Source organism: Microtus pennsylvanicus, chromosome 5 (genome assembly GCF_037038515.1).
Source record: "Microtus pennsylvanicus isolate mMicPen1 chromosome 5, mMicPen1.hap1, whole genome shotgun sequence".
Lineage (NCBI taxonomy): Eukaryota > Metazoa > Chordata > Mammalia > Rodentia > Cricetidae > Microtus > Microtus pennsylvanicus.
In genome coordinates this window covers 110,474,764-110,487,609 of record NC_134583.1, presented here as the reverse complement: position 1 = coordinate 110,487,609, position 12,846 = coordinate 110,474,764, and the positions used below count along the sequence as shown (strand labels likewise).

The 12,846-nt window shown below is 43.7% G+C and overlaps 1 protein-coding gene across 1 annotated transcript; it reads left to right on the top strand.

Moving 5' to 3' along the window:
• The first annotated feature begins 4,337 nt into the window (after positions 1-4,337).
• Positions 4,338-7,091, top strand: Dkk1 (dickkopf Wnt signaling pathway inhibitor 1). The gene is made up of 4 exons (XM_075975066.1): positions 4,338-4,635; positions 4,838-5,003; positions 6,018-6,161; positions 6,277-7,091. The coding sequence occupies exons 1-4, from the start codon at positions 4,390-4,392 to the stop codon at positions 6,528-6,530; spliced, it is 810 nt and encodes a 269-aa protein (XP_075831181.1). The 5' UTR covers positions 4,338-4,389; the 3' UTR covers positions 6,531-7,091.
• Positions 7,092-12,846: the final 5,755 nt, after the last annotated feature.

Genomic DNA, 12,846 nt, shown 5'->3' with positions numbered 1-12,846 from the left:
AGACAAAAGTCTTGCCCTGGAACGTTCAAAGACAATTTTTATAGCCAGAAGGGGGCTCCCTAGTCTTCCCAGTATGACATTTACAAATGAAAAGAAAGCTAGATCCACAATCACAAAGGGGCTGTTGTCACCCCGAGGTGTCCAGTGCTGAGCCCTAGTTTCCAGTGTGGTGGGACGGGACCCTTTTGGTCACAGCCCGTGGAGGATGCCAGCGTATTAACAGGAACCCAGTGACACTGGGGTGGGGGTGGGGGGATCCAATCTTTCTGTTTCTGGTGGCTTCATGCTCTGCCCTACTCTGGCACTATCCTATGTTATGATTAGAAACACTAAGTTCACAAGTGGCTACTACCGGAGAGCAGGACTCCTAGACCCTACCCACATCACAGACCTTTCTAGTGTCAGGACCTCCGAAAAGGCACTGGTAGATGCTTGGCTTTGGTACCATCCTCGTCGGATTTTAGACAAACCTCCTTGGGGGTCTAAACTCCATGCTGTTTATATTTCAATGGCCCCAGGAACATCTTCTGAGATGGGTTAGACGGCCCCATAAAGCTGGATTTAAATGGGCTGGCCATCTCCACTGGCTGAATAAAGGCAATCACCGTGAAGTCACTTGTTCCTCTTGTACTACAGAAAATCAGCTGTTTCAGGGGCATCCCAATATGAGTCATACCCGAAAGCTCTTCTTCTGTTGTGGTGAACATAGAAACTAAGACTCTCTTAAGGGCGAAGGAGAAAGTCACACTGTTTTATTAAACATCACGAATGGGAAATCCCTGCTATTAATTCAAGATTGGTACCCAGGAAGACATTGGCAGTACTCACCACTCACTGAATGCTTTCTTCTTGAAGCAAAAATTAAATGTCAATGATTGATTTCCTTTCGTTTGGCAAGTAGAGAGAAGAAATGGAGAGGGGAGGGGAAGAAGATAAAGGGAGGGGGAGGGAACAAAGAACCACAAATGATGGCGGGAAAGTAGTTTGCAAACAGACGAGTGTTTTGTTTTGTTTCCTTAAACATTATTTGTCTGTTCATCTCATGGGTTAAAATGACGAGTATTCAGTGCTGGTGCCTACCACTTAACCTAGGAGGAAGGGCATGTCTTACACCATCCCTGAGTTACACAGTTCAGTTCCACTGTGCCAAACATTTCTCCTAGCTTTAAATTTAATATAAAATATTAATTGTTTTGCAATAACTGTGGACATGTTAGACTACATCCAACAAGTTGAATAGACATATCTACCACCCCATCACCCAGTTGCAGGATCTTCAGCATCATCCAGCTTCCAACTGCCTGAGATGTAGACATGGTTGGACTTTCTGGGCCTCTCTCTTTCCTCCTGACCAGTGTGTACAATGTATAGTCTACTTAAATAACAATACTGAGTCAGAGGCGGTGATCCACACCTGGAACCCCAGCGCTGGAGGAGACAGTGTCAGAAATTCTCAAGTGCAGGCTATGCAAGTGAGACACTGCCTTAGAACCTGAAGAACCTGAAAGCAACCACAGTAGAAACCAAACCACGCCTCAGCCAAAGCTCCTTCTGGGCCCTGATATTGTGTTTATCAGGCTACGGGGAGGCTGGAAGGAGTCAGCCGTCAGCGTATTGGAGAGATGCTCTTAATAGGCCCTGAGTGTTCCTTGACACGGAAGAAGCCGTGGACAGTGGACATCATTTACCACCTGAGTTTGACACCTGAGAGCGAGTAAAATCCAGGCAAGTATCCTCAAGCGAAGCATAGGCTGCACTGAGAAGGGCAAGTCTCCCCGCTGCCCTTTATGAGCTTACTTTTTCTTTTCCTAGGCAATTCGAAGGTGACTGTTCCAGCCATTCCTTTTTTTACTGAGGTAGCACCAAGTACAGTGCTTATCACACAGTAAGACCACAGACGTGGACCTGCTTGTGCCTGCAGAAGGAACACAAAAAGTAGGGAGTGCCACAACTAGGCCCTGGATTTCATATGGGGCCCAAGTTCTTGACGAGCTAAGTTCTGTTCATTAAGATTCGGTGTATTAATAGGGGACCATTCCATCAGAATACAGGGAAAGGGGTGGGCCTTTTGTGCAGCATTGATGCTTTCCCAGAATTATTTAAATAAGATAATAGGACCGGGGAAATATCTTTGTACTTCTCAGATGGGCAGGGAATTCATTTTCTACTGTCCAATGTTATATGAATTTAAATTGAAAGACAGCAATTCATCACTGACGTTGCTATCAATGTGCTGGAAGTGATAACATGGTCTCTAGGAGCTCCTACCACTGGAGGCTCTTCTGTCCCATCGTCTCCCAGTGTCTCTGCGAATTTCTGATCCACAGACTAGCAGGGAAATCTGTTTTGTTATTGACTTGTTCCCCTCTTATTGTTTCTAATGGTGACTTTTAAACAAAACATTAAAACCTCTTCTTTTCCCAATTTTCCAACTATCTGCAGGTAGCCAGTTTCGGCTACACCATTGCACATTTTCCTAATAAAAGCCAGATAGATACACAGGATTTAGACCACGTTGGACTTTCAATAAACCACCCCGGAAATTCTCCAAGGTATATGTGTTAGGGGGGGTAGGGGTAAGAGAGGACATCACTGGGTATAGAGGCATCATTAAAGAAGTGAGGCGACATTAAAAGTCACTTAGACAACACTTTAAGATGACTTCTGAAACCCACCAAACCAGAAAACAGATATTAAGAATATGTATTTCATAATAACTCTCCTTGCTCAGCTTCAGGACTGTATTTGTTCAAGACTATCATAGGCTCTTTGGGGGCCTTCCCAAGAATGACGATTATTGATCTCGCAGTGCTGTGAGCAATTCTAGACAATCCAGAAGTTAAGGGACGACACCTCACTCCACGCTCTTCTACGGTGATTTCCAACCATTTCTTTCTTTCCAGTCTCCCACAAGAATTGCTTATTTTCTTGCATTCATCAGTCTGTTCTTAAACATTACTGAGGTACAGTCCTGATCATTTGTTATGTCTGACAACTGTCTCTCTTAGCATTGCAATGGTTGGAACAAGGAATTTGACTTTTATTCTCTCAATAAATCGCCTCTAATTTATAAGCACAGCGTCCTTACGTCAGCGTTGCTTCTTAGTCCACACTCTGTTCGGAAAGGAAACCACTGCAAATTCATTCTCTGCTTTAGCCTCGGCACTCCCTTTCCGAGAGGTAGCTTATTATCTCCCTAGAGAGTTACTCCTCCTGTCCTGTCCTGGACAAGGTTTGATTTGGGATCAAAAGCAAGCCCTCTCCCTCTCAGCGCTACTAAACATTAATGAGGAAGTCAGGAGCTAAGCCTTCAGGGTTTCTTATCTTCTATTAACCAACCGCTGGGAACCGGGAACCAGGGAAAGAGGACTCACCCGGCTCAGGGACCCTGTCCGCTCTGACTGGGGCCACTTTGATCTCACGTGTCTGCTTAATCAAGTTCATCAACTGCTGGGACTGACCAGATTCAAAGAAGCACATTAAATAGTTTGATTATCGAGGGCCCGGTTCCCTCTCGCCCGCACCCCTGATCTAATTTCCAAACGTCAGTCTCTCGCCTCTCCCTCCAAATGTACCTTCAAAAGCGAATTAGTTCTTCCCTTGGTATCCTCATTTGATGTGCAAATTTTCCTGTCTTTGCACATTTTTTTTCCTGGTATGCGTGTGCGGGGGTGGGGGAACAGGAATCGGGAGGGGGGGCAGCTAGACAAACTTAAAAGACCTCATTTGAAAATCGCAATTGCGAAAGGGTTAATCAGCAACTCACAGGAGCCACCTGGCCCTTTCACAGACCCTTTGGATGACTGCTTGAGTAGTGTTTAATACTGAATATTATTCGCTTACACACACACACACACACACAGCAAGAGCTAGCGTGAGAGAAGAAAAGTGGTTCTGTATATTCTATCACCTTTTAACTCTGAAAGTATTTCAGACGGAAATAACCCAATCCCTCCGCAGAGCACCCACGCTCACAGAGAGTTCCCTCCCGCCCCCCCCCCCTCCCCAAATTAAAGTTCAGGTTAGGCTCTGATGTTCTGATAACCCGCACTCTAAGGTGAGCTGGACTAGGAGGACTTTAGTGCAAGGGAGGGGCGAGGGGGAGAGTGTCAAAGTCCTCCCAGCTTCCGATACACAAACACTCCCGCTCCCAGCTCCTCCCAAAGCTTTGAAATCCCATCCCGGCTTTGTTGTCTTCCCCGAGGGGCTGGGAAGGCTGGAGCCCGAGTATAAAGGCAGCCAGCCTGAGGTGGCGGGTGACTGCACAGAGCCCAGAGTCCAGCAGCAGAGACTCCATCGGCTGAAGTTCCGCAGTCTGGACTCTGCAGCTGCTGTGGTGCAGAGTGACCTCTTTTTTTCCTGACTTTCTCCGGCTTGTGGTCTTCTGAGATGACGGTTGTGTGTGCAGTGGCAGCTGTCCGGTTCTTGGTCTTGCTAGCAGCGATGGCTTTTTGCAGCCTCCCTCTGCTTGGAGTCAGCGCCACCTTGAACTCGGTTCTCATCAATTCCAACGCTATCAAGAACCTGCCCCCACCGCTGGGTGGCGCTGCGGGGCAGCCGGGCTCGGCCGTCAGCGTGGCGCCAGGAGTTCTGTACGAGGGTGGGAACAAGTACCAGACTCTTGACAACTACCAGGTGAGAGGGGTGTCGGGGATCTAAGGGGTCTCAGAGAAGAGGGCATACAGTATCCTCGCTGGGTGAGATTGAGAGTGTGTTTAGAATCACTGCCTTGGGAGCAGAGTGCTTGGAAGTGCTTTTGAAGAGGATGCTGATGGGGACCTTGAAGGTGTGGGTACCAGGATGCCTGAGTTGCTCACACTCTGCTCCCTTCCCACAGCCCTACCCATGCGCAGAGGATGAGGAATGCGGCACTGAAGAGTACTGCTCCAGTCCCAGCCGCGGAGGTGCGGGTGTGGGCATACAGATCTGTCTGGCTTGCAGAAAGCGCAGGAAACGCTGCATGAGGCACTCTATGTGCTGCCCAGGGAATTACTGCAAAAACGGTGAGTCTCGGACTCCCCTGTAAACTGGAACCGCTCTGCCTTTGAGCTCTACCTCTGCCAAAGCCCAGGCTCCACTTGTGAACCTGGGCTCATGTAAGGGTTTCCCTGCTACATCTCCACGGGCTTGTGTTTGAGGCCTTGAGTTTATCTTCCTCTGCCACCCTGGGTGATCTAACACACTTTGCATTATTAGAGTAGACACTTCTGTCAGGACACTTGAGAAAGGGGGAAAAGTCATTCTGAAAGAGAAACCTTAGCAAGCCAGCCTTGGGCATTTTGTTACCAGTTTCCTTTTTCTTTGCCAGGCCTCTGGATGCTAAAACTGTTGTCAGACAAGGGCTAGGGAAATTAATCTCTGCTGGGTAACTTTTAAAAGAGACCTCTGTACCACTTACATCCCTAGCGCTCCACAACTTCCCCTCCCTTCCCTCCACTCTCAACTACCTTCAAAGAAGTACCCTCCAGTGTTGGTACACACACACACACAACCACACAACCACAGATCCACAAAATGTGAATGTCTCAAAGAAGTCTCCAGAAATAAATCCACAGGGTGGCTAAGTTCCTAGGGCACAACAGCATTCCAGAGGGAACTCACTAAGTCTCTGTAATATCGAAATTACATAGTGAGGCCACCGGCGGGTGAGATGGTAGTCTTCCAGACAGCTGGAACTGCCTTGCCCAGAGAGCACCCAGAGTGGGAAAGTTATTTTTAAGATTAATTTTTAAGTGACTAGATCTCTTCTTTCCTACCCCCAAAGGGTAATATTAAACTAGACAGAAATATCCTTGCTGCCACCTCCACAATTAGTGGGAAAGCATCTTAAATGGCTCTCCCGGGGTATTCCTTATGAGTGAACAGAACATTCATTGATGTGTCCTTGTCTGGGGAGATTTGTTGAACAGAAGGTATTAACTGCAGTGAGTTATCTCACAATAGACTGTTCTCATCGTGGTTTGCAGAAACACATTATGTACAGCCTGGGGATTAATCACAGTTTCTGGCTTCCGTAGGAATATGCATGCCTTCTGACCACAGCCATTTGCCGCGAGGGGAAATTGAGGAAAGCATCGTTGAAAACCTTGGTAACGACCACAGCACTTTGGATGGCTATCCCAGAAGGACCACGCTGACTTCAAAAATATACCACACCAAAGGTAGCTTTAAGACTGAGCCTCTCCACTCAGTGTTATCAGAAGTACATTCAGAGGTCTCTTCATGAGACGTGCGGGCCTAGCAGTAACTGTCACTTTCCTTCTGTCTCCTCCACAGGACAAGAGGGCTCTCTCTGCCTCCGATCCTCAGACTGTGCCATGGGACTGTGTTGCGCACGACATTTCTGGTCCAAGATCTGTAAACCTGTCCTCAAAGAGGGGCAGGTGTGCACCAAGCACAGGCGGAAAGGCTCCCACGGGCTGGAGATCTTCCAGCGCTGTTACTGTGGGGAAGGCCTGTCTTGCAGGATACAGAAGGAGCACCACCAAGCCAGTAACTCTTCTAGGCTGCACACCTGCCAGAGACATTAAACTGACTGTCTAGATGTGACGGACTCCTTTATCTAATATATGCTGCGAAAGCCTTTATGATTTGTCAGCTCGATCCCAAGGATGTACAAACCTCCTGTGTAGAGTTGAGCATTCCGAGAATACCTTCCGCAAGTCCGGAGTGTGAGGACTTTGTTTCTTGATGGAACTCATCCGTGGTTGCAGTAAATTACTGTGTTGTAAATCCTCGGTGTGGCACTTACCTGTAAATGCAACAAAAGTTTTAATTATTTTGCTAGAGGTGCTGCATTGGTCTTGTTTCTTTTGCATGTAAATTTTTGTACACATTGATTGTCTTGAGTCATAAATATTCTATATTGAAGGAATTTCAGCTCATAGTTCCTAAATGTGTAACCCTTTCTACTTTTATTTCTAGAGTATAGGCTGCAAGGAGTTCTTGGAATAGCCAGTGATAGGCATGTAAATTTTAACATGAAAATACTAGTTTATTTCCTGAGATGTGCTATCTTTGCTTAGATAGTCCTTCTCTCTCTCTCTCTCTCTCTCTTTCTCTCTCTCTCTCTGCTCTGATAGTCCTTGAAATAAAATTTAACATTTAATAATCATAAATTGTTACAAGTATAGATGCATTTTGGAACTGTCATCTTAGGGGAAGGTGTGTGTATGTTGTTGTTTTAAAAAGGTAAGATATATGTCTATGTGTGAGTAGCTTTAAAGAGAATGTATTCCACATTTATAAACTCAAATGGTTATGGTGATACGGGATGGATCGGATATTACTACTTTCAAAAATACTTTTCTACCAGATGTGGTTGGTGGCTAATCATATAAACCCAGGATTCTGGAGGCTGAGGAAGGAGGGGTATGCCCATGAATTCAGGTCCATCATGGCCGACCTAGTGAAATCCAAGGAAATTTCTGCCACTGAGCGATGTCTCAAAAAGGCATCCATAAAAAATGGTTTCCAACAAATTAATATTTATTTAAGTGGCCAATAGTTACTGGAAGGAAGGGGATATCCAAGAAAGCAATTACAAAGTACACGGTGGTGGGCAGAATGGAGAGGAGGATGTGTGGAAACACAGCGAACAAGTGCATTCCAATGTAAGCCAAATAATTAATTTGGAATATATTATATACTCTGACATGCAAGAAAAATTGTTTTAATTACTCTGATTTAAAAATGATTACAAAACCACAAATTCTAGAATGTCCCACTTTTTCTTCTCTTATCAAGTGATTATTTCAATTTTTGTTTCGCCTGTATTGCATTGATTAGAATGAGGAGAGGGATGTATAATTTTGTTAAAAATATAATATACATATTAGATTTATATATAAATTATATATGTAATAAAACATACACACACATATATGTTCCAAATCGGGGAAGAATAAAATAACCTTCCTCATTTATTTTTTCTGTAGTATTCTGAAAGTCTGCATCAAAACCACAAAAACACTAGGTTCACTATTCAAAGGATAGTAGTGACTGGCTGACTGTGCCAACATGTTCCTTAAATAGCACAGATGTCCTAGAATATTCATTGCTTTTTATGTTCCCGGAAGTGGTTAATTTTGAAGGGAGTCAGGCAACAGCACATGCTCTCTGTTGGCTCACAGAGAGGGGACCTGTTAGGATGTCTCCATCTAGAGAAATTCTCTTTTCCTAAGTGTGCTGATTGCCTGGTGTGCCAGGAAAGCCAATCCCGAGACCTGATATCTTCAAAAAAAAAAAAAAATAGAAGACAATGGGAAATATTCTCATTATTCTCATGAAATAGGAGAAAGCAGAGCCTTCTAGGAGAGGAGTAGGGCAGAAGTTTAATGTATTTGGGTTACTGGATTCTTTCTGCAGGAGCCAACTGGAGTGGAGATGTCTTTCTTTGCACATCTTGTTGACCAAGCTCAATTCTAGCCATTCCTGATGGAGCCAGAGAGATCGGGCAACCTCTTCTTCCCACCCCACTAGGAACTTAGGATAATACTAAGAAAAGGAAAGTCTACAAGTATGAATAAAATATTCAAAACTACAGGTACTTTATTAGTAGAAGACTAGAAGAGAGAAGACATATAAAATGCAAGCCCGAAACAGAATCTCGGGGAATCTAGAATTTGTATATGGTACACAAATGTGTATACACCAAATTTCTTATGGTGGTTGACTCCTAAACAATGTATTTGACTGCTTGCCCACGCGAACATTTCACAGCTATTTTACCAGTTTAAGCTCACAGAGGCTACACACTGCCCTGCACCTAGATCTCTTTGCTTTGAGAGTCTTGACTACTGTCCTGTTATGACAGCTCAGTCTTTTGATTGGTTGCTTTGAGAGTCTTGACTACTGTCCTGTCTGACAGCTCAGTCTTTTGATTGGTTGTATTATTTAGAGTCTATTCTCTGATTTGCTTAACCAGGTACTAAGAGAAAATCAAATGATTTCCAGAGTTATTACTCTAATAAATACTGTACTGTGGGTACAAAATCTTCCTGTCTCATCATAGTATAGCTGTAGGATAGTGATTGAGTTCTGACATAAAATTTAAAATCAAATGCTCTGCTTTTTTTTTCCTACTCAAGGTCTGCCATGGCCACAATGGCAAGATTCCTACTTATGTGGTGATCTGCTCTTACTAACATGCGTCAAAGGGGGGGGGGGGGATACAGTTTTTCTTACAAGCTTTACAGTAAGCTTCAATCTCTTATCCTAGGAGGAGGCTAATTTACTCTAACTTCTTCTGTTTTAAAGTGCTTACACTGAAACCACACATCCCTCACCTCCTTCTCATGTTCAGCTGGAAGACTTTAAATATTTTCCTCATTTTAAAATAATTTATTTTTAATGGTATAAAGACATCATTCCATTATTCCCTTTCCTCCCTACAACTCCTCCCATATAGCCCTCCTTCTCTTTCAAATTCATTTTTTTACTCACGTGTGTGTGTGTGTGTGTGTGTGTGTGTGTGTGTGTTTAGGACTATAAACTTGGTTTAATGATGACAGGAACAAGGAACATTGTCTAAAAGCATAACAGAGGCAGCAAAAATGGCTAAAAGGACAAGACAACACCCTCTGCAAGCACAAGAACCTGAATTCATGACCCCAGGAGACTCCATGAAAGTCTTTCATGGTTGCCCATTCCCATAGCCCCAGCACTGATGGGCAGCGTGGCAGTGTCGGGAGTGGTGGGAAAGATTGACTTGCACATGCTAGCATGCTTTCACCACTGACTGTGTCTTTATATCCGCAGTCCCTAAATGCAGAATTATCTTTGGAGAGCAGTAGCAGCCAACCCTATGCTAATATAAATTGTTAAACAAATTCCACATTTAAAAAAAAAAAACTAAGCTTGGAGAAAGACATGAAACATGACTAAGCATAACTCAATATTACATTTTACAAAATTTTGCAACTTTCTCCTCATGGGCAAAAAAAAATGGCTTTTAAGAAGAATCTTATATTGAAACCTTTCACATATCTGTGACACTCTGAAGTTCAAATTAAAAGCAGACGAGAGAATCTGGTTGGACCATGAGGGGTTTTGTTGTTTGGGGAAGATTTCTCCAAGAACTAACTATGTCAAACAGCACAGATGTTTCTTTTTCTTCCTATGAGGATGATCAGGGACCCAAACTTACCAAAAAAGTTAAAGAGGCACCATGTGTGCTTGAAGAAAGGTGTGTTTGCCACAACTGTCTCACATAGACTACAGAAATTGAAGAACAGAGAAATACTAAACATGTCTAGTCAGGGCTGGAGAGATGGCTCAGCCGTTAAAGGCTGGGCTCACAACCATAAATATAAACATGTCTAGTCATCTGATCGACGCGTATGTGGCATCACGAGGCTGTTGTGGAAGCCATGGATGTTGGCGTGAGTAGTCTGTTTCATGTGTTGAGAACCATGATTAAAACCTAAACCCTAGAAGAGATGCTGTTTGCCTTGGTAAAGTGCTTACTGTAGTCAGACACTGGACAACAGTTCAAGTATTTGATGGACTAAGATGAGGTAGCCCCTTTGCCATTGCTCTGACAGACTGCTGAGTCGAGCAGTCAAGAGAGGAATAGTCGCCGTTTATTCTGATCACAGTTTCACAAGATTCATGCGTGGTTTCTTAGCCTCTGACACTTGGGCAGAACACTGCAGAAAGCAAGGATGCTTTGTGAAGGAAAGTCATGTGTTTTTTTTTTCTTTATCATTTGTTTTGCTTTTTTGAGAGACCAGCATTAATAGTCTTGAGCTCCTGGTCCTCCTGGCACTGACTCCCAAGTGCTGGGATTGGCATGTGTCACCAGGCTTGGCTCAAGTGCTCGAGAGGGGGGACTTCTTCCTTATGTTGGGCAGGAAGCAGAGAGATCGGAAGTGGTCAGGGATAATGTACCACCAAGAGTCTATTCCTAGTGACCCAGTTCTTTCAGTTAGACCCCACATTGTAGGTTCCTCCCGACCTCCCAAAATAGTTTTTCACCAGCTGGGAATCAAACATTCAAAACATGAGCCCGATAGAGACATTTCACAGCAAATGAAGAGCAGATGGACACCGAGGATTCGAATATTGTCTTCCCTTCTTTTCTTTTCTTCCTTTTTTTTTCCAGACTTGTGCCTGATGGCCAAACTATTAATGACTAGTTTACTAAGTAGCTCACTTAGGATAGTCACATTAATACAAAGGAAGCATAATCCTCAAGTGAACTAGATAGCATTAAAACATTCACTGTTACTACGATAAAATACCTGGACAGAAGCATCTAAAAGGCAGAAGCTTTCCCGTGACTTTCAGCTCCAGAGGGACAGTACATCTCGGCAGAGCAGATACAGCAGCTGGTAGGGACAGTTTGGTGATGGGAGCAGGTGGCTAGTTGGCTACCTTGCACTCCCACCCAGAAAGCAAAGTGAACAGGATGTGGGGACAGGCTACTCGGCATAAAGTCTGCCCATACTGACCCACTCCTAGCTATGGTCCACCTCCTAAAGGTCCCACAGCTTTCCCAAACAGCACCACCAGCCGGGGCCCAAGTGTTCAGGCGATTAGGTGGGGCCCTTCGGTGTTCTTCTGATACCCTCCTTCCTAGGGGGAGCCTGCCTGACCCACTGTCTCGTTACAGGTTAAATCAAGCATGCTTTGCACTACTGCTAATTCCCTTTCACAGCCTTACGCCAAGGCCAACAAACTGCTCGTACTTAGTAAGTGGGTATCATCCTCAAGCTGCAATCTTTTGAATACAGAGATTTAGTATATTCTTCTGTACAGCTAACAGTTCTGGACTTTCTCATAGTAGCTGCTTTGTTTGTTTGTTTGTTTGTTTGTTTTTCGAGACAGGGTTTCTCTGTGGCTTTGGAGCCTGTCCTGGAACTAGCTCTGTAGACCAGGCTGGTCTCGAACTCCCAGAGATCCGCCTGCCTCTGCCTCCCGAGTGCTGGGATTAAAGGCGTGCGCCACCATCGCCCGGCAGTAGCTGCTTTTAAGAACATGCTGGATCAATCAGTGAACTCACTTTCTGCTTCCCGTGTACAGATTGACCAATGTATTAGTCATAAGACACACAAATAAGGCAAAAGGCCCAGTTAATATATCACCTATTTCTTTCTGTAATGGAATAATTTAACGGAATCCAAGTTTTAAAACTTTATTTCTACTAATTTCACATTTTTGATGTTAGTTACCTATTAATCATGTATATTAATATACTAATTAAAAATTAGACAAAATGGCTCTCATCTTTACTTTTATTTATAATTGCTGCTGAATTTAGAGAATTCTATTGTAAAGTTATAATCTTAAACCAAAATTAGATACACAATATTAAAATATTTTAAAATAATATCTCTTCATAGAAAATATTTCTATGTATATTGATACTTGTCTACTTATTAGATGGATTTCAGAAAACCTTAATAAATCAGTTGCCTCATTATGATTTTCCCCCCAAAAAAGGAGATGTTACTTTCAACTGTAATTCACTGAGATAAACTACACAGCTCCAACTGGCTTCACCTGTCCCTAAAATCCTTTCGTTCTTTAGAAAATATCTTTTCTAAGGGGATATGAAATATGTCAGCCCCTGAACTGGAACTCTCAGAAAATAGCCCCAGCCAAACTGAAGTGCCATATAAAATGCTCTTAGTCAGCAGTGGTTCCCCAAACTTGTCGTCACACTGAGGTCACATGGGAAATGGCAAACACTTGAGATTCTCACACACACTGTGATTGGCTATCTTGGGGCATGGCATGAGTTTTAAAAACTCTAAAGGATTAATAGTTCTTCTAATTAGAAAGTTTGTGAGCTACTGTCAATAGTTTCTGTTCTCACAGTAGAAATATTGAAATTGTTGCCAT